At 39.8% G+C, this 18,950-nt stretch overlaps 1 protein-coding gene across 1 annotated transcript in view; it reads right to left on the bottom strand.

Moving 5' to 3' along the window:
• The window catches only part of TULP4 (TUB like protein 4), a 126,390-nt gene that overhangs the window by 51,346 nt on the left and 56,094 nt on the right, over positions 1-18,950 (bottom strand). Inside the window, 2 exon segments of the mRNA XM_035899866.1 lie at positions 2,209-2,370; positions 2,687-2,815. Of these exon segments, the coding sequence (XP_035755759.1) occupies positions 2,209-2,370; positions 2,687-2,815 (291 nt within the window).

Genomic DNA, 18,950 nt, shown 5'->3' with positions numbered 1-18,950 from the left:
CAGCAGGAAATGTACTCCACCCTGGCCATCTCTCCCTTTTTCATCCCATCTGTAGGCTCTCAAAAGGCTTTGGGAAGCATTAACTATGGAGTTTCAACCACAGGTGGCATCAGCCACTACCTCAGGCGCTTTACTTAGAAGCCTGTGTCAAAGCACAGCATGGAGACAAACACGGAGGCTACACATGCTCTGTCAAACACGATGGTTGGCAGCACTGTAGCTCCAACCACTTCTTGCCTCCAACAGAAAGATGGTGGTAGGAGATTACCCTCCTCCTGCAGAGCTGCCACAGAGCCGTGGTGAGGAGTGACAGAGGTGACAGCCTACTGGTGTTGAACCGACAGATAGGAGAACAGATGGAAAACGAGACTTGAATAAAAGAGGATGCACGCAGCTGAGGGAGAAAGCTAAGAGAACTGAAGAGTGAGGTAAACAGACAGGCTGAGCAAATTCTTATCAGGACGATAGAAAACTGAATTATACATTCCCCTTGCAAATTTAACTTTACAAGTTAATTGTGTTAAAGGTCATGGGACCATTGCATCTTCCAGCAATACTTTCACTAGCAATCTTCATGGTGCCAGAGGGGTGACAAAAAGAATTAGTATGAAAATGTAAATTTAAACGTTGACATTTGTCTTTCACTCAGTGTACCGACAAGTAGATTACATTAGGCAACAGGGAAGATGCTGAAGCTACTCTAGACTAGAATAATATTCTGTTCTCATTTGCACAGATACAAATCAGGAGAGAAACTAGATAAGGAGATAAGCTAGTAAGGATATCCACTTCCATATGTGCTTATTTGTGTGTAATGTATGCAATGTCCTCCCCCCCAGTTTGCTATTTTTAGTTTGAACTGAGCATAGTCTCTTGCCTAGAACCTCAGTGAATCATATTTCCTTGTGCCTCTAGAGGCAAATACATCTAAATACATTTTAGAAGATAGCTTCTTTCCACCAGCTCCAGAGAACAGTACAAAGATCCATCATCACTTAACATGCAAACCCCATAGTTAAAGGATCTGTGAGCAACAATCAAGCTCGTGGCTGGTTTTGGTCTCTATTTCAGTGAGTTTGTCAGCAGCAGAGCCTGTAGCTCAAGCAAGTGATTTTCCCACAGCTGGAATCGGCCATTATGTTCAAATGCACTTATCTGGACCCTGAACATCTGTTTATTTTCTGGAATAACCACTTATGGAGCATCCAGATTAGAAAGTACAAACATATTGGCTAAATTGAATTAAAGGCAGTCAGTCACCCCAAATTAAACACTCAAGTGAAGATATTTTCCAAACACAACAGCAACAACCGAGTATCACACAAATGGGGTAGCCTCATGTTTAAAACATAGGACTGAGAGCTATTAGATTTTAGTTTCCCCTCCAACTTCTGCTGCTTGTCTTTTCCTCTTGATCTCAAGTAAATTATTTATTGTCAAGATTTACATTTCCCCAGATTCAAAATGAGGCAGTTAGACTCCCTGGCTTTAAAGAGGAGTGTAACCATAACGACAGCAAGCACATGGAAGGAAAGAGCATTCCAGTAAGGTCAACAGTGAATGGCAAATGGCCATTGTAAATTCTGCAGATGAAACCAATGGGCTAGCTCAAGCCCTGCTATAAATGGTGATGCAACCAATATCATATGCTTCTTTAGAAAACCGGTAAAGAAGAATCTTTTAACTGGCTTTTTCAAAGCTCAGCAAGTTTTGGACTCAATGGTTGGAAAAATGGCCTTCTTTTAAATTATATTGTTTGCACAGGGCTGAGAGGTCTCTCTGACACTAAATCAGTGGCACCCATTTGCTCATATGAAGGCAAACATAACCATATCTTGTCACTGGAACTGCTGTATACAGAAATGACCAGTCAGATGTTTACTAGTCCAGGCTGTATCTCTGCTCAAATGTGTTCTCAAGATAGCTGTATTAACAAATTAGAGGTACAATTACAGATTCCTGTCTCAAACAACTAACTTTGAATAAGACTGCGTGTGAATCGGGGTGAGAAGTGATGATAGGTAACTTAGTACATTATCATATTTGCCTAATGAGAATGACAGGATGAATTAAATTTTCGTTATCTGTGGGAGCACTAGTCTTGAGGGGAAACTGTTCTTACGAAGTGACCGTTTTATTTAACAGCTTGTTAAGAGGTATACTCTATAGCATATCAATACAACACAATTCCTCTAAAAGCCCCATTACCTGTTGGTCATCTGGAGTCCATATGCCACAGGTGATCTGACTCTCCAAGTTTATTTCTGAAGACCAGTGTCTTTGTCCACTGACTGAACCGACCAGCACAAATCCATCTCTATAGGAGATAAGTGCTTGAGTCCCATCATGGCTCCACGTAAAGTCGCTTACCTTAACATATCAAAGACAAGAAAATAGATACATGGGCTAGGTAGGAATTTTGTGTTGCTTTAATAAAAGGTTGCATCACACAGAACTAGACAGGCCAACCATTAGCCCAGTTGTAGCTCTGATGTCACGGCTATTGCATAAAGCCACTGTCCTTGCAAAGTGTCTTTGCGACAATTCTTGCTTATTTCTTTCAATAAAGAACTGTTTCATTTTCTCCTGTGCTTTTTGAAACATATAAAGCACTATTCATCGTCCTCTTCATTTTGCCCCTCAGGACTTGATAACTCTTAACTGCAGAGAAAACATGCATACCAACCTGTGCCCCCCGATCATTCACAAGCTCCACAGACCATCTGCCTTCGTATTGTATCCAAACAAATATTCCTCCATCTGCATCGCAGGTTGCTAATTTCTGGAATGGTTCGTTCCATCTCACCAGCACAACCTTAAAAGATTACAAACAAAACCAGCATTACCAAAACTGTGTGTTGTGCTAACAACTATTTAACAAGAACCAGTTAAACAATACTGCAAAATAAACATCACCTCATTTAAATCCTAAAGAAGATGTACAAAATAGTAATTTTCAGCACAGCATTAGGCGCCTCTCAAGAACAGCTGGAATCGTTTTGTCATGGCTGTTAGGAAATGCACAATCTCTTACCATCAGGCCTTTTTGGAAGGCATCGCATGCTTTCAACAAAAACATACTGTATACTGCTACGTAGGATTTCATTACAGAAGCAGCAAACAGGAGGCCCCATACAGACCATCCAACACGCTTTCAAATTATTTCCCCCACCGTAATCTCAGACTGTCAGACTCTACGTCAAATCATCACTTCTTACGGACTTCAAATGAAGCTGCACGCACCGGTATCAGATTGAATTCGAATACTCATGTCAATAGTGACACGAAAGGAAAAAAAATTTGAGCCCCAAATTATTAAAAACCAAAAGTTTCATAGAAAAGTTGCTTTGCTACTGAGTGTAGAAGGAATACAAAGCAGTTTTAGGCTCTTCTCTCTGCATTAGAGCTATCTGGGCTTTTTTGGAGAATCTAATCAAGTCTAAACTTACCAAATTGCTCTCTCATTTCTAATTAATTTATCAATTTAACAAATACAGTATCTCTTGAGACCTCAGTATTGAACTGATAAAAACATGTCACCCTAGTTCTTGAAGCAGAAATTAGCTGTAAAACCATTTACCTTCCGTTAGTTACTTTTTCTTTGAAACATTTTTTCTAAATTAGTTTTATTTCAAAACCACGCAGATATACACGGGACGCTTGCGTTCATACACAAGGAGATTCCCCCCAGTTAACTTTACAGAGACACAGCATATAAAACCAAAGAAAATATGTATTAAATAGTGAATCAGTAGGGTGTTATTAAATGAGCATCCAGCTTTAGCAAAGCTTTTTCATAAATCTAAATAGATAATGAATCATTTAAAAGAGACAGAAAGAGAAGATTTTCCCACAATACATTTTGCTGTTTACAGAGATGGACTGGTATTCCTAAACATCCCAGTCCTAAGACAAGCTCTGAGAAGACAGACCCACCACGCTTCACAACAAAGTCAGCAGTCATTTTCAGAATTAGGGTATAAATATGCATACCCGAAACCTAAACTTGACAGCTGAAAAGATGATCTTACACTTACTTAGCAGGATTGCTACATTTATTCACAGAGTGTCAAGGGTCAGAACTTCAGAATGTATACATCAGCGTAGCTCGCCAGCCTGAAGCATCAACCCTTGAACGACTGAACAGCTAAAGCAAGCTGTTTCTTTGTGCATACGTGAACATTACGGGAGGAAGCGAGTGTGACAAACCACCTCTCTGTTGTTAAGCAGCTAAGAAGAATCCCATTGAGATTTTGCAGAAAAACACTTGCTTCTGCTTGATTATAACCTTGCAGCTGCACCCCAAGTCACGAGTCCTATTTCCCAGTCAGGTGGATTATATCATGCCACTAGATGGATTATATCACACAAGGCTTTTTTTTTTCTTTCTTTCTTTTTTTTTCTTGAAGAGCAGTAAATAAGAACTTCCAACATATTAATACAAGCACCTGTATTTTGGTGAAAGTTTCACTCTGTCCCTTCTATCTAAACAAGAATAGCACAGAGTTGGCAAAATTTTGTTTTCTATTTGGTGTAACTCCCGTGCACAAACCCATCTTTTCATCCATCCCGAGGCAAAACGCAACAAAGACTTAGCTGTACTTGCCGGTAATGCTTAACAGTATTACAAAAGCAGTGAAGAAAACCCCCTGTGTAACCCAAGGACGTCACTGAAAAATCTTCATCCCAGCCTTTAAGGTTGGGAGCCACTAAGGCTAACAGTGACTGATAATAGAGTGGAAGGTACTTATCACCACTGAAAATCAGACCTTTAATGCTTAAAAACAGGGCCCATATTGGACATTTCATAGACCATATAGAATAAATTGCTAGAGAAAATTTAGGAACAAAAGATAAAACTAATAGCTCAAATAACATTTTTTAACTAACACCATCAAAGGTGCTATTGCCTGTCTTAGAAGTGCCCTGTTATGTCTGGCAAAGATTTGAGACAAGCACATGATTTTACAGATTAGACATACCAGCTGACTTAATGATACAAATTATGGGCAAAGTGACAACAGTTACCTTGACGTGGTTTGTCTCTTTTCTATTTTAAATAGGAATCTTGTTAAAACTTTTAGATACCTTTCAATTCAAATTCTGCACAAACTGTCTTTTCTTTGGATTTGATGAAACATCCAATGGTACACTTGAATGCAAGCAAGACTAACCAGAGCATCCCTCCCTCCATCCCAATTAGACACAAATTAGTAACTTCCAAAATAAACTTACTGCTTCATAGTCATAAAAGAAAGTGAGACAATGATTTTATATGCCTTCTGATAACATGCTTATAAGGAAGCAAACTTGCAATTTGAAAACTCCACTTCAGAGTAAGTGTTATTATTTTACGAGATCATTTAAAAGATGCTTCCATCATTTACATTTAACATCCGATTACAGGTGCTGAGTCCACAGCTGCTTTGAATGTTTCCAATTTAATTTTATTTCATTTTTCATAACATACTGAAGCAGAGATAAAGTAAGGAAGAAGTATTGCCCTAAGAATTAAAATTACTTTTGGTTTTTATGTTGGCTAAAATGTAAAGCATATGAAAACATGCCCCATTGATAGCACACTTAAATAACGCATAAGCTTGAATTACCCCTCTGCAAAAAGGAATTTTATTGCTAACCCATAAACGCAAAGATATCATTACTTTCACTAACGGCTTCAACTCTCAAGGGACCCATTTTTACTTCTGCCTTTATGGTTCTCTGCTTCCTACTTAGCACCTTCACACAGGTATTGAAGGACTAAGCTGTTTTATCTTGTATTAAAAGAGCAAAAATGCTGGTGTGCCAAAGAAAGTCGTCTGTGGACCATTTGCGGTCCACACAGCCCTTGTATCTTGCCTAATTATTTTAGTTTGTTTGTGTTTTTTTAAAATATGATAAAAATCGCAAATTGTGTTTGTTCTACTCTAGAAAAAAAATTGTATTACAGACATTAATCAGATTCTGAACTGCTATCTCACACAGGAGATGATCTCCCATGAATAAAACTTCAAGGAACTCTTGGCCTAATGTATTAAGTGCAATAAATTAAGTGCCAATATATTGCCCCCAAACAGGATGCTTTCCATGAAGTTCAATGAGCTTTTGAATCAGGGTCTTATGTTTTCTTTGAGCTCCTTTTTATAAAATTCATAGAGGTGAAGAAGTTGTTTCAAAAGTGGAACATTCAGCATCTTCAATAGCTCTGTTTTAGTGTCAACTTGATTTTCAGGAATTAAATTTAATTAATACTAAAGGTGCTAGAAGCTCTCCCCAAGAAATGACTGCATACTATAATGCTGCAAACACAGCAGAATCAGCAAAAAATATAACCTTAAAAAATTATTTTCATCACAAATTATCCTCAACATTAAAAGACTTGTTTATATATAAAACGAAATGGGAAAATATTGTTAACTTACAATTGGGAGACAAACCCATGCATTCACTTCCAGTATTATGGACTAATCAAGAATGAAAAAACTGATAACATTTCTCAATTAAAGATGTTGTGCAAACATAAATTATAGTTTATGAATCTCAGTTACTGCCCTGTACTTCTCATCTTCACAGATGCTCCATTTAGAAAAGGCCTTGTCTTGTGGCAAAGGAAACATCTGTATTATTCTAATGGAAAACCAACAGACAATATATTTTTTTTTAAGATCACTTTATTAATACTTTAAAATTTCCCTTTTCTTTCACTCTAATGCTCTTTGGTCCATTACTGCAAATAACAAAACAAAGTCCAATCAGTCTCTGGCCCAAAAGATCACCAAGTTTCTTAGAAAGGCACCGCAACAGAAAGACTATCATATGCAGCTAGCAATGTTGTTATTTATTACAATCTTAGACAAGAAATTTTGAGTAACCACAATTTTTGGAGTAGCAAATATGTGATTTATAGTACATGTAACCTCTTTCCAACATAAGCCAGGTTTGGTGATTTAAATTCATTACGTGCTATTGATACTTCTATTAATTTTTTCACATTTTCTAACATACAAGACCACTGAAATCCAAAGCATTCTGAAAGCATTTTGTTATTCCTAATTTCATACAGTTTTTGAAGGACACGACTGAAAACATGATATCAATCAATCTTCCAAGAGCAGAAGTCCTTAATCTAGAATACCATACAACAGTCATTACTGAAATCTTACCTCTATAGTCCCTAAAACACAGAATCACAGAATCGTAAGGGTTGGAAGGGACCTCAGGAGATCATCTAGTCCAACCCCCCTGCTAAAGCAGGCTCACCTAGAGCATGCTACACAGGACTTCATCCAGGCGGGCTTTGAATATCTCCAGAGAAGGAGACTCCACAACCTCCCTGGGCAGCCTGTTCCAGTGCTCTGCCACCCTCAGAGTGAAGAAGTTCTTCCTCATATTCAACTGAAACCTCTCGTGTTTCAGTTTGCATCCATTGCCCCTAGTCCTGTCGCTGGACACCACTGCAAACAGACTGCTTCCGTCCTCTTGACTTCCGCCCTTAAGATATTTGTATGCGTTGATGAGATCCCCTCTCAGTCTTCTCTTCTTCAGGCTGAACAAGCCCAACTCTCTCAGCCTTTCCTCGTAGGGGAGATGCTCCAGTCCCTTTATCATCCTAGTAGCTCTCCTCTGGACTCTTTCTAGGAGTTCCTCGTCTTTCTTGAACTGGGGAGCCCAGAACTGGACACAGTACTCCAGGTGGGGTCTCACCAGGGCAGAGTAGAGGGGGAGGAGAACCTCCCTCGACCTGCTGGCCACACTCCTCTTAATACACCCCAGGATACCATTGGCCTTCTTGGCAACAAGGGCACATTGCTGGCTCATGGTCAGCTTATTGTCCACCAGGACTCCCAGGTCCCTCTCAGCAGAGGTGGCATTGCTCAAGGAACAACGTCAGGGCCGATCCTGTTCAGCATCAGCATCATCAGTTACCAGCACAAGGGGCGGAAGGCACGTCAGCAAGTCGGCGGGTAATGGTAACCCAGAGGGGGGGGAAGCAGTTCACGGCCTTGATGGCAGGATTAGTCTTCAGAGGTACCCTGGATGAGACAGAGGAACGGGCCAAGAGGAACCTCCTGAAGTTCAGCAAACACAAAGACACTGTCCTGTCCCTGAGCTTGCTGAAGTCAAGGTAGACAACATCCACCGCTCTCCCCTCGTCTACCCAGCCGGTCATGCCATCGTAGAAGGCTATCAGATTGGTCAGGCATGATTTCCCCTTGGTGAATCCGTGCTGGGTACTCCTGATGATCTTCTTTTCATCTACTTGCTTGGAGAGGACACTCAGAATGAGTTGTTCCATCACCTTTCCAGGGACAGAGGTGAGACTAACCGGCCTGTAGTTCCCTGGGTCCTCCTTCTTGCCCTTTTTGAAGACTGGAGTGACATTGGCTATCTTCCAGTCTTCAGGCACCTCTCCTGTTCTCCACGACCTTTCATAGATGATGGAGAGTGGCTCAGCAATGTCATCTGCCAGTTCCTTCAGCACTCGCGGGTGCATTCCATCAGGGCCCATGGACTTGTGGGTGTCCAGCTTCCTTAAAAGATCCCTAACCTGACCCACATCGACAGAGGGAAGGTCATCCTTTCTCCAAGCTTGCTCGCTTAGCTGCCAGGACTGGGGAGCCTGAGGGCCAGCCTCGACAGTGAAGACTGAAAAACATACAGTACATAATTGCTATAGAGGCAAGGGACAAACATCTAGAAAAAATAAAAGGGTAAATAACTCGGGCAATTAGTTCCTAGAGTTCCTACCAAATTGAGATAGATTTTATTACTAAAAGGAAATGACACTACACTGTAGTGAGTCACAGTGAGTAATTTTTTTTTATCTCCGATCCTCCACCCGTTTTACTGGGGAGCAGGCACATGCTCTAAAGATAGAGGTCTTCTCCAGCATTCATTTTCATATACGCTATGGAGATCTGCTCGCAGATGGACTATGGCAGCAAGAGAGACTAGACAATACTTGATGGCAAATATCTGATTACAGCACAATTTGCTACACCTGGAGAGCCACGTTCCTTTATCTGGCATGAGCATTTCTGAAACTACAAGTGAATTAGGTGTCTTTGCAGAGTGCACAGCATTTAATGAATTATAATGCCATTGAGCACATACAACAGCAAACGTTCTATGCAACTGCTGGCCTTTTTCCCCCCTAATGAATCGTACTACATTTCTAATGGTATTGAAAGTGCTGATGTGAATCCACCTTCCAAGTGGCAACGGCAGAAGACCTAACTGTTCCTAGGACAGAAACAGAAAAACTAATAAAGAAGATTAGGCTATTGCCTACAGCAGCAGAGTACAGGACTCAGCCTATCTGAAGGCTTCTTCCAATCCTGTGCTTTTAGGAAGGTACGCAAGTTTTTAAAGGAACATATAAAGGCTGAAACAAAGCACTGGAAAAGGGGACTGGAAAACCTACCTAGGATCACCGAGCATCACCCATGTGCTGTATCGAGAAATCCTATTATGCAATCCCCTAATAAGTAGATTGAGCTTCACTCATGGTTACAAGCATAGAGAAATATGTACATATAGTGCATATAGTACACACAACAGACTAGCACACATTACGGTTAATAGCAACAAGGATGAAGAGATGCATATCTATCAAAGAAAAAAGATGAATGTACAGAGGGAAGCAGAAATGAAACATAAAAGTAAAGATATCAGAGAAACCAATAACCACCTTCACTTGCTAATACAGTTCAGTGTCTCTCTTTACATAATATGTAGAGATACACACATATAATATGTATATGCATTACATACACATAACATGGGTGTGTACATGAACACATAGCCCTGTTAAATCCTTGAGGAAACTGTGCCAACTTTGTACATGTATTGACTTGACGTTAGTTAACTAAAGCAGAATTTTATACAGAAAATGTAATTCAAAAATTACAACAGGTGCCTAGAGTAAGTAGTACTGAGTTGCAGTTAACAAGCTGTTGCTTCTCGCTGTACTTTACTTATAACCAGTGCCTGGTTCTAAACAGTTCTGCGTATGTTTAGTTCAATGAAATGTAAAATTTAACTATTTTTAAAATATTAGTATTTTTAAAATAAAGGCTATTCAAGTTTCTCTCTCCTAATTTCTCATGCTGCAAACAGACTTTCACCTTTACTTAGGACTTTCATTTCTTGCCATGACAATGTCAGGATAATTCTCTCCATTTGAACTAATTCTATCATGCAAAGAGCATCATGTAAGTATTTTTCCTCCTAATAACACTAGACAAAAAATCAGCAGACATAGTAGACAGCTAGTTTGCCTCTCCTGGGGTGGCACACTCATCTTCCTATCCTACTTGTCTTATATTGCCCTACTTGTCTTATATTGCATTCTCTAATGACACAGTCCCTGTCTCTCCCACACCTGCGGAACTTTGACTTTTTGTTTCCAGAGACATTACACCCGGGTGGAAGTGCTTCATTTGCATGTGGAGCTGTCAATTTTCCAAGGCACGATACCCGTCAAGGAATTATTATTAAGAAGAAACTACTGCTATTAATAACAAACATTGTGCTGCAGCTAAAGAACAGCAAATTTATAATAGTTGGTGTCTACATTTCTTGAGAAAAACTTCTAACTCGCAACAGGGGCTGCACATTACAGAGTGGGTAAAGAAACGGCAAATGAATTCTTGGAGACAGAAAGCACCATCCAAATTATTTGTGTTTCTCTAGTCTAAACAATAAGAAAATGAACTCTCTTCTTGGAAGGACTGGAGTGGCCTCCAGATATCTCAGGGATGGATACTCTTTAATAATCCTTACCCCTGCTGCAGGAGAGGCTGGGGCCACTGGCGAGGGGGGCTGACGGCACAGCAGCTGCTCACAGCCCCTTGGGGCTTCATCTGCTGCCGCGGGCAGCGCCTTCCCCTGCCATTCGCACATTAGAGGTCGGCCACTTCATCCCAGGGTCCTGCTTTTTTCCTTGAAAAAAGTGTATTACTCTGCCAGCAGCTGTCATCTTGCTTTTTCTGCTCTTATGAAAAGGAGCTTCGATTTGTATATATACTATTTAAACAAACAAAACAACATTCTTGTGAGAGATGATATAAAAGCTACTATGAGGTATTAAAAATACAAAAAAAAAAATCTATGCAAGGGCCAAATTTGAATAGCCTTTTTTTTTTTTTTTCTTCAAACTGGAAATGTGATTTCATGGTATAACATTATCAATAAGCTAAGTGTGACATCTGTGTCAGCTGGGGACCTAACCTTACACTAAATGAAATCAGAGGTAATGCTGGACCAACGATAAGGTGCTGACCTTAGCGGACCTGAAAGGTCCAGGTCCAACTCTGTACCTTCTTCTGACCACAGATTTCTCCATGGCCTTCATGTGAAAACCTACTCCAAAGCAACTACATCCCTAACTCAAACACCTCAGGTAAGGGTCTAAAGGTAAGTACATGCGGGGATACGTCAGAAGCTCTGTGTCATTTTGTTCAATACACTTGCTCTCATTTTTTCCCCTTGGCGCTTTTTTTCATAATGCTCAGAGCATGCACGGGGCTCACAAAGACTCGGATCAGCTGCTCAGCTGCAGAAAGAGAAGGGGCCAGGTAAGAGCAGTGCAGTTTGCCAGCAATAACTCTCTGAGTAAGCACAGGGGAGGCAACCATTTGCCCAGCGCTCACTCCGTGAGCGGCTGGTACCCTCTACAAGTAGTAGTGTGGTTGCTCACCCACTGGGGAGAGGCTTGATGCTCCCCAGCAAGTTTTGTCTATTTGCTTTGCAGATGAATGCCACACATGCCTATTTTTAAGAGGTATCTTGGGGTTGGCATCCAAGCCACCACATATATCTATTTTTGAAAGGTATCATACGGTTGGCATCCAATCCCCAATGGAAGGCAGCCTGACCTTTAAAAGCTCTAGGGGATGATTTTGGCAAATAGGCAACTGCAAGAAAAATTTGTTTTGATAACTACTTTGAGGAGGGAATGTACTTAGTGTGAGTAAGATGTCGTCTTAAAAATACCTAGACTGTCAACATCTCACTGAATACATTTAGGAGCCTCGATAGTAAACTGCCAAGACGAGGACTCAGAAAGGCTCTAAAGCTTCACAAATCTCCTTACGTTCCTTAAGTCATACACTTCATTTTAAGAAATATACCCCCAAATTCTATTAATCCCAAGGATTTACCCCATAACCATTTTATATGTTCACAGAACACAACACATGCCATCTGATCACCTACCTTACATGAAAGCATCCCCGATACCCTTCACAGGTACCAAACAAGAAGCTTTACGCTCCTATGAATGAAGTGGCTCACAGGGCCAGTTCCAAAGGAATTACTTTTTTCACTTTGGAATCACCACACTTAATCGTGGCTTCAAAGAACTACAGCTGTAGGGGACAGTTAGAAAAAACCAACAGAAATTAGCTGTATCCAAGGTATATCCAATAAATATGTTTGGGCAGCTGAGGATCTTTGACGGGTCACTTGTCAGAACTGGAAGCTGCATGTGAGAAACAGAAATGACAGGCGATATGAACCTAACATGGATGACAAGATACTGGTATCTGGCTACCAGTTTTCATCTGAGTAAGTTTCTTAACTATTCCTTCAAGGGCTAGTGAAGAAAATAGTTGGGTATCATCTGAAGGAAAATAATTAAGGCATGAAAAGAGTAAAGGCCTCAAGTCAATCACCCATATGCATGAGATATCTGCACACCGTGTTCTTGGAAGGAAAATGTGTGTGGAGGTCTGCTCATCTCCCATCTCATGAACAGCAGAGTGACAGTGATAAGGAGTATGGTCTGCTTTTGATTCCTTCCCCTTCACAAGGATGCTCAAGTCCCAAAAGCTCTTTCACAGAAAAGATAACTGTTTCCACAGAAAAATCTTTTTGAGAGTTATGCCATGCTCAGTTCCAGTGAGGGAAAGTCCTTCATAGCATGTACATTACTACCACTCTCTCCTATCAATTTCTGTTTAATCGCTCATATATACTCCCTAGAAATGCAAAGGCAAACCCAAGTTCACTAAAAATAAATCAAAACCAAATGTTGACAAGGATGAGCAATGGATAAAATAGCACTTTCATCATCTTCCTTTATAAGAAGAAAGATTTTGCTTTCTTCTAGTTGCCATACAGATAAAAACACCATAATAAAGAAAGGAGAGATGACTATTCTATCTAAAGATGAACAACCATTTTGCCTTAAGATCAAAATACTCAGAGCAAAATAGTTCCCCCTCTCTCTTAGCAAATCACTGATGAGCACCATTAGGAAAGGTCCATTGCTATTAAAAATAAGATACATGCAATAACTGTGCAGAGCTGGCAGTTCCTTGGGTTCAAGCATCTACAGTCAAGTATTTTCCCACAAGAAAGAAAGCCCCAGTTTTAAAATTCTCTGGTATTTAGCCTACATTAAATTAAAAGTACGTGAACCTAATGCTCATATTCACTAAGGTCTACAAAATTACATTACAGATGGTATAAATCAGGACCATTTTACAGCCTCCACGTTTACATTCACTTTTGGGCTGTGTGTAAGAAGTTCAGTGTAAATGAACATCAAGCTTTAAAAACAAGAATAATGCTCACTGACATCCACCTGTGCATCATCACCATATCTGAATCCAGAGACCATGCACATCTTTGTTAAAAGGTCCAAGGAAAGGAAGGGGGGAAACAACCAAAGCACCCCACATAAGACAGATTTAAAATTCTTTGTCTTTTTTTCCTGGCTAAAATACAGAAAAATATTGGATGCAGAGACACAGACACCCTGAAGCAGAGCCTATGGCTTTTATTCTGTCTCTTCTTTTTAAAAATACACAGTCAAGGACAAAATACGTTTTGGAATCTTGTGTTATATCCAAAAAGATGGATCACCAAATAATTACAAAAAAACCAGAGGAGACAGGATAACAATAAACATTACTGAAAACTGTTCCTACTCAAAATTAACTAGCTCTACTCTGCTTTCTCAACAGCAGCTACTTAGGAATTCCTAGAGTATCTTTCTACTTTGTAAATGCTGTCCTGTTTGGGAATACGCCCCAGGCTAAGGAATTGATGGAAAAAGTCAGTGAAGTGCCTATGACAGAAGCACTCTCCCTTACACTCAATCTTCCTAGTTTGGTGGTTAAAAATTCCTGATGAAGTGTTCATATAATAGTTAAATATAATTTTAGAGCTTTACATGTATATGTGCATGTACAAGAACATTATTCAAGAAAAAAACCCACTTGCACTACTAGGAATCTTTAAAAGAAACTCATAAAAATTTAATATAGATTTTTTTTTATATAGAACTGTGTTAGTTAACACATAAAAAGGAGGCAACACAAGTTCTCCACCTTCTGGAGTCTATTCTGAGACGTGTCAGATAAATAATAGTGTCTTGTAACTACATACTGAGGATCTGCCCGTATCAAATATACTAAGTCTGTCTATATCAAATATACTAAGGTAAAGGATATTTTTTTACTCATCAGGTATTCCAACTCACGCAGCCTGGCAACTAAGTAACACTATTCCAGGTTTCTGAACATCATCATTAGCATTCACGGTAGAGGTTTTATAATCAGAAGCCAGCCAATGACTCTCTTGATGATTTTACAGGGTAGACTATACCTTAGGTTGCACCTGCTTAGCTGAAATCACTGTTAACAGTCCTCCAAACAAGTCTTATATAGGACCTGTCTGCAGTATAAGCTTTGTGCAAGCCTTCTCCACGGATATGAACGTCACCCTTTAAGAGCTGCAGTAAAAACTTGATCTTTGCCAGCAATGTACAGAAAAGACCTTAAAATTCAGAGGCAAGCATCAAAATGTGTTGCCCAAGCGTGATTACTTCTGACAGCTACAATAGTTCAACCTTTTTTTTTTTTTTTTCAAAAACAAGGAAGTAAAAATAATCCAGACTCCAGTAAGAGCACAGATCAGCACTTCAAATCTATTAACATTTCCCAGGTGATAATAGCTGTGCACTAATCTAATTAAGGTGAGTTATAAGGCGGAATGGAGACAAATGGTATAGCTCGGCATTTCACTGCTGAAGTGAGACTACTTTACTATCACAAATTCCCAAAGAAATACTCAACTACCGTTATACTGATCATCAAGTCCAACCGTAAGGCCTCTGTGTGAATTACATGCAATTGTTGAACAATTCTGGCCATCTGAGGAATATCGGTTACCATAAATTAGTCACAGAAAGTGAGAAAAGAAAGCATTCCTATAATCTTTATTGGATTGCCTGGACTGTCTTCGCGTGACCCACAGAGACCATGCATCCCTAATCCTTCTGTGAGAACAATGAAATTCCACCAGGTTACTTTGCAAAGGTAGGACACCTGCTTTCACTTCCACCAAGAGGCCACCACCTTAACTCCCCGCCTGCCAGCTGCCCCTGCCTGGGTTTGTTTATATGATGTTCAGCTAGTGGCATTTAGGGCAGCTATTGAGGCGACTGTAGAATTGCTGAGATAGACACGGAAAACAAAATGGAAAATTAAACACTGTCTACTTCCAAGGCTAACGAAGCCAGGGAGGGAGCAGGCAGCAAAACAGGGAATGCAGAAAAAGCAGCACAGCCACTCAGCACCCGCACCTTTCTGTACCCTCTCCGTACAGAAAGGTATGAAAAAGAGAATCTAAATTAACAATACAAATAACTAAGTATCACAATATTTACATGTAAAACATCCATTTTAGCCTATTACAATAAGTAAGACAGCAGATACTTATGAAGAATTACTCTTTTAATGCATATTACCTCCACGGAGGCTCTGATCCAGGCTTGAGACACACTGGCCCAACCTGATTTGCAACTGAAACGATACAAACTTCTGACAATTTGAACACAAGCCAAGGAAATGCCATACTCTACGAAACACCAAATAGCAGGTTTTGGAAACGGCACCCTTGCTTTGGCTGGCCTGCAATTCCGCACAGACTGTATTCAGAGCAAATCCCTGTAAGCAGTTTTATCTTCATTTCCTATGAAATAAAAACTGTACCATGATGCAGTTGGCCAAGTAACCAATAATTTTATTTGTTTGACTTTCCAGAGATCATGAGGGAGCTATAAATAAGGGGTTCAATCAGTTACTCGGATAGAAGGATCGCAACAGGCAAAGCGGACAACCCTGGAAAGCACAAATCACTGCTATTCCTTTTTACTGCTGTAGCATTAAGAAGCCTCAACCAGAAGAGACCCTTGTATTGTAGGAACTGCACAGTTTATGAACAAGGACAGTCCTTGAAGTTTTTAGCCTTGAAGACAAAGCAAAAAGCAGGCTAGGGAAGCACTGCAAGAAGGCTACCTCTACAGAACTCTAAAATTGCTTTGTTCACTCAACACGCTTAAAAGGGCTGAACTATAGGTTGGGGATGTGATCCCTGGGCACCCTAACAACGTAAGGATCACCATGAGACTACTGGATCTTTGGCCATAAGGGTGATAGGAAACACATGTCTGACTGTCTAGGACAATACCAACTGCAATATTAACAACGCATCTAATGCAAGTATTAACAAAGATCTTGATTACCTGTGGTGCAGAAAGCAGTTTTCAAGAAACTGAGCTAAAACCTACTTGCTTCTCAGAAACCAAAAAGCAACAATATTCAACCTTTAACATCCCAGCCAGTATATGAACCACAGACTAGAGATGAAAGTTGTCTGATCTGTATCCAAGAGCCTGAGCCAACTAGCTTATAAGCACTGCATCACTGGAAAGCAATTTTTACAGTTCAGATAGTTTATCCTTCACTCAAAAAGAAAGAAAAAGCAATAGGAAGTACACAAATTTCTGTTCTTTTTTTTCCCCTTAAGAAAGTTTCACCAGGCAAAATAAGCAGATGTTTTGCATCCCAAGTCACTTGCTTGTCGACCAGAGACTTGCTTGTTGACTGAGACAAAACCGTGGTTAAGGAATGAACTGTATTTAGGCAAGCCTGTCTGTCTGTGCACTGCCTCTATGTTATCCAGATACCATTTCCCTATTCCCTGTCACATGAAAGTCTCAATGCAACCGGCTCTCCTTTCAGATTGTCAATAAAATGAGAATTTATCTGGCTAGAACTAATCTCTGCAAAGAAGCAGAGGCAGGTGGCTACCAAATTTTTCCAGAAGTGAAAAATCTCCTAAATTAAAAAGGAAACTTCTCTACCATTTTGTTTCAAAGCACAGGTATTAGTATTTAAACAACAGTTTTGACTTGACAATCCCTACACCTCTGTCAAACACCCTTCAAGAGTTAGTGAGTTGCCAACTAGAAAACAACTATTTCAAAGAGTAAGCTTACATGTGACCAGGTGCTACCCCGCCGAAGAACCTGTCCATGTCTGTCCTACCAAGCCTTCTGTCCCAAGCCATTGCAGCTTTCCTCCCACCACAAAGCCACCTTTCTTCCCCCTCCTCAGGCTGGCACACTCTCCATGTTTAAGTCTTCTGCCTCTATGTATTAGATGTTTCCAGAGAAGGACACTAGACTGCATACGCAAGTAGCAATGTAAAATGATTCTCCCTGCCCTCAGTTCTGCATTTAGCTTACAAATGCTGTTGGGTTTGTTTTTTTTTTTTTTACGATTGATTCATCTGCATCATTTCTGATGCCTTTGGGGAAAAGAAACCCTTTAGATTAGCCAGAAGAATTAGGCAATAAGACAAGATTCTGCAAGAAATTGTGGAACAAACATCACTAAAGTATTTTAAACTGTAAATATACAACATGGATTTAATAGGTGTTGTTAAATAAACACTCCCATAATGCAAGAGGTTGCCCACAAGCATTACAGGCTGTGCTTTCTGACTTGCCATGGTTCCATGAAGTTCAATGGTTTTAAACTAAACCAGGGTAGGTTTAGACTAGATATAAGGAAGAAATTCTTTTCAATGAGGGTGGTGAAACACTGGAACAGGTTGCCCAGAGAGGTGGTGGAGGCCCCATCCCTGGAAACATTCAAGGCCAGGTTGGATGGGGCTCTGAGCAACCTGATCTAGTTAGCGGTGTCCCTGCTCACTGCAGGGGGGTTGGACTAGATGACCTTTAGGGGCCCCTTCCAACCCAAAACATTCTATGAAAAGCAGAAAACACTGCTGCTGGACATCCTCTTATCAAGCAGCAATGGCATTACTTCAGACAGGGCTGAAGAAAATACTTGTCTTCATTCTACGTACAATTTTGTTTTCTTTTCTTTATGATACTTTACAGATTTTAACATTCTTAAAAGAGTTTAAAAAGCAAGAAAAGTAATTGAAGTTTTGAGATGCTAGATTAAAGGCAAATAATAAAACAAAAAACGCATACTGGCAAAGTGGAGTCATGCAAAGAGTCAGCAAGTACTGGAAAGACATGAAAAACCAAGAAAGTAAGGCATTATTAAATGTTACTGTAAGTAATAGGATGATATTCAGGAAACTGTATTTTAGGTTAAATATCAAGTAAAGCTTCCAGCAGTCTTCTAAAAGAAAAGGTGGAATGAAGCCAACCTTTGGAAACACTTCATATAAATTTTCACATAGCATTAGAAGGTATATTGCAGGGATGGACTTTTTTCTTTTGTGTTAACTGACTACACATGGTTATTGCAGTTCAGTGGTTCTGTTATTAAAACATTATTTTCTTATTCATTAACTGAGATTTAAGAAAAAGAACTGCGTTTTATTAATAAATACAATAATAAATTATTTTCATTTTCTGATGTTTTTATAGAATAGGATCACTTTAAAGCTCACTTGAGTGCTGAAGTGTTGCACATATATGGAATAAAGACATATTATTTCACTATGATGAGTATATGACAAAAAGAAAGATATAGTCGTATCCTGTGCATGGGGGTGAAGGGGAATGATCTACGTCTTTATATAGCTATGATTAAATCACAATTTTTGTGTTTGTCTATAGGCTGGGGGTATAGGTGGCGGCTGCCTAGATGGTCTGCCAACTATTTTCATGTCTG

The sequence above is a fragment of the Egretta garzetta genome, unplaced genomic scaffold (assembly GCF_000687185.1).
Source record: "Egretta garzetta isolate BGI_Z169 unplaced genomic scaffold, ASM68718v1 scaffold397, whole genome shotgun sequence".
NCBI classification, from domain to species: domain Eukaryota; kingdom Metazoa; phylum Chordata; class Aves; order Pelecaniformes; family Ardeidae; genus Egretta; species Egretta garzetta.
This window is presented reverse-complemented; position numbering and strand designations above follow the sequence as displayed.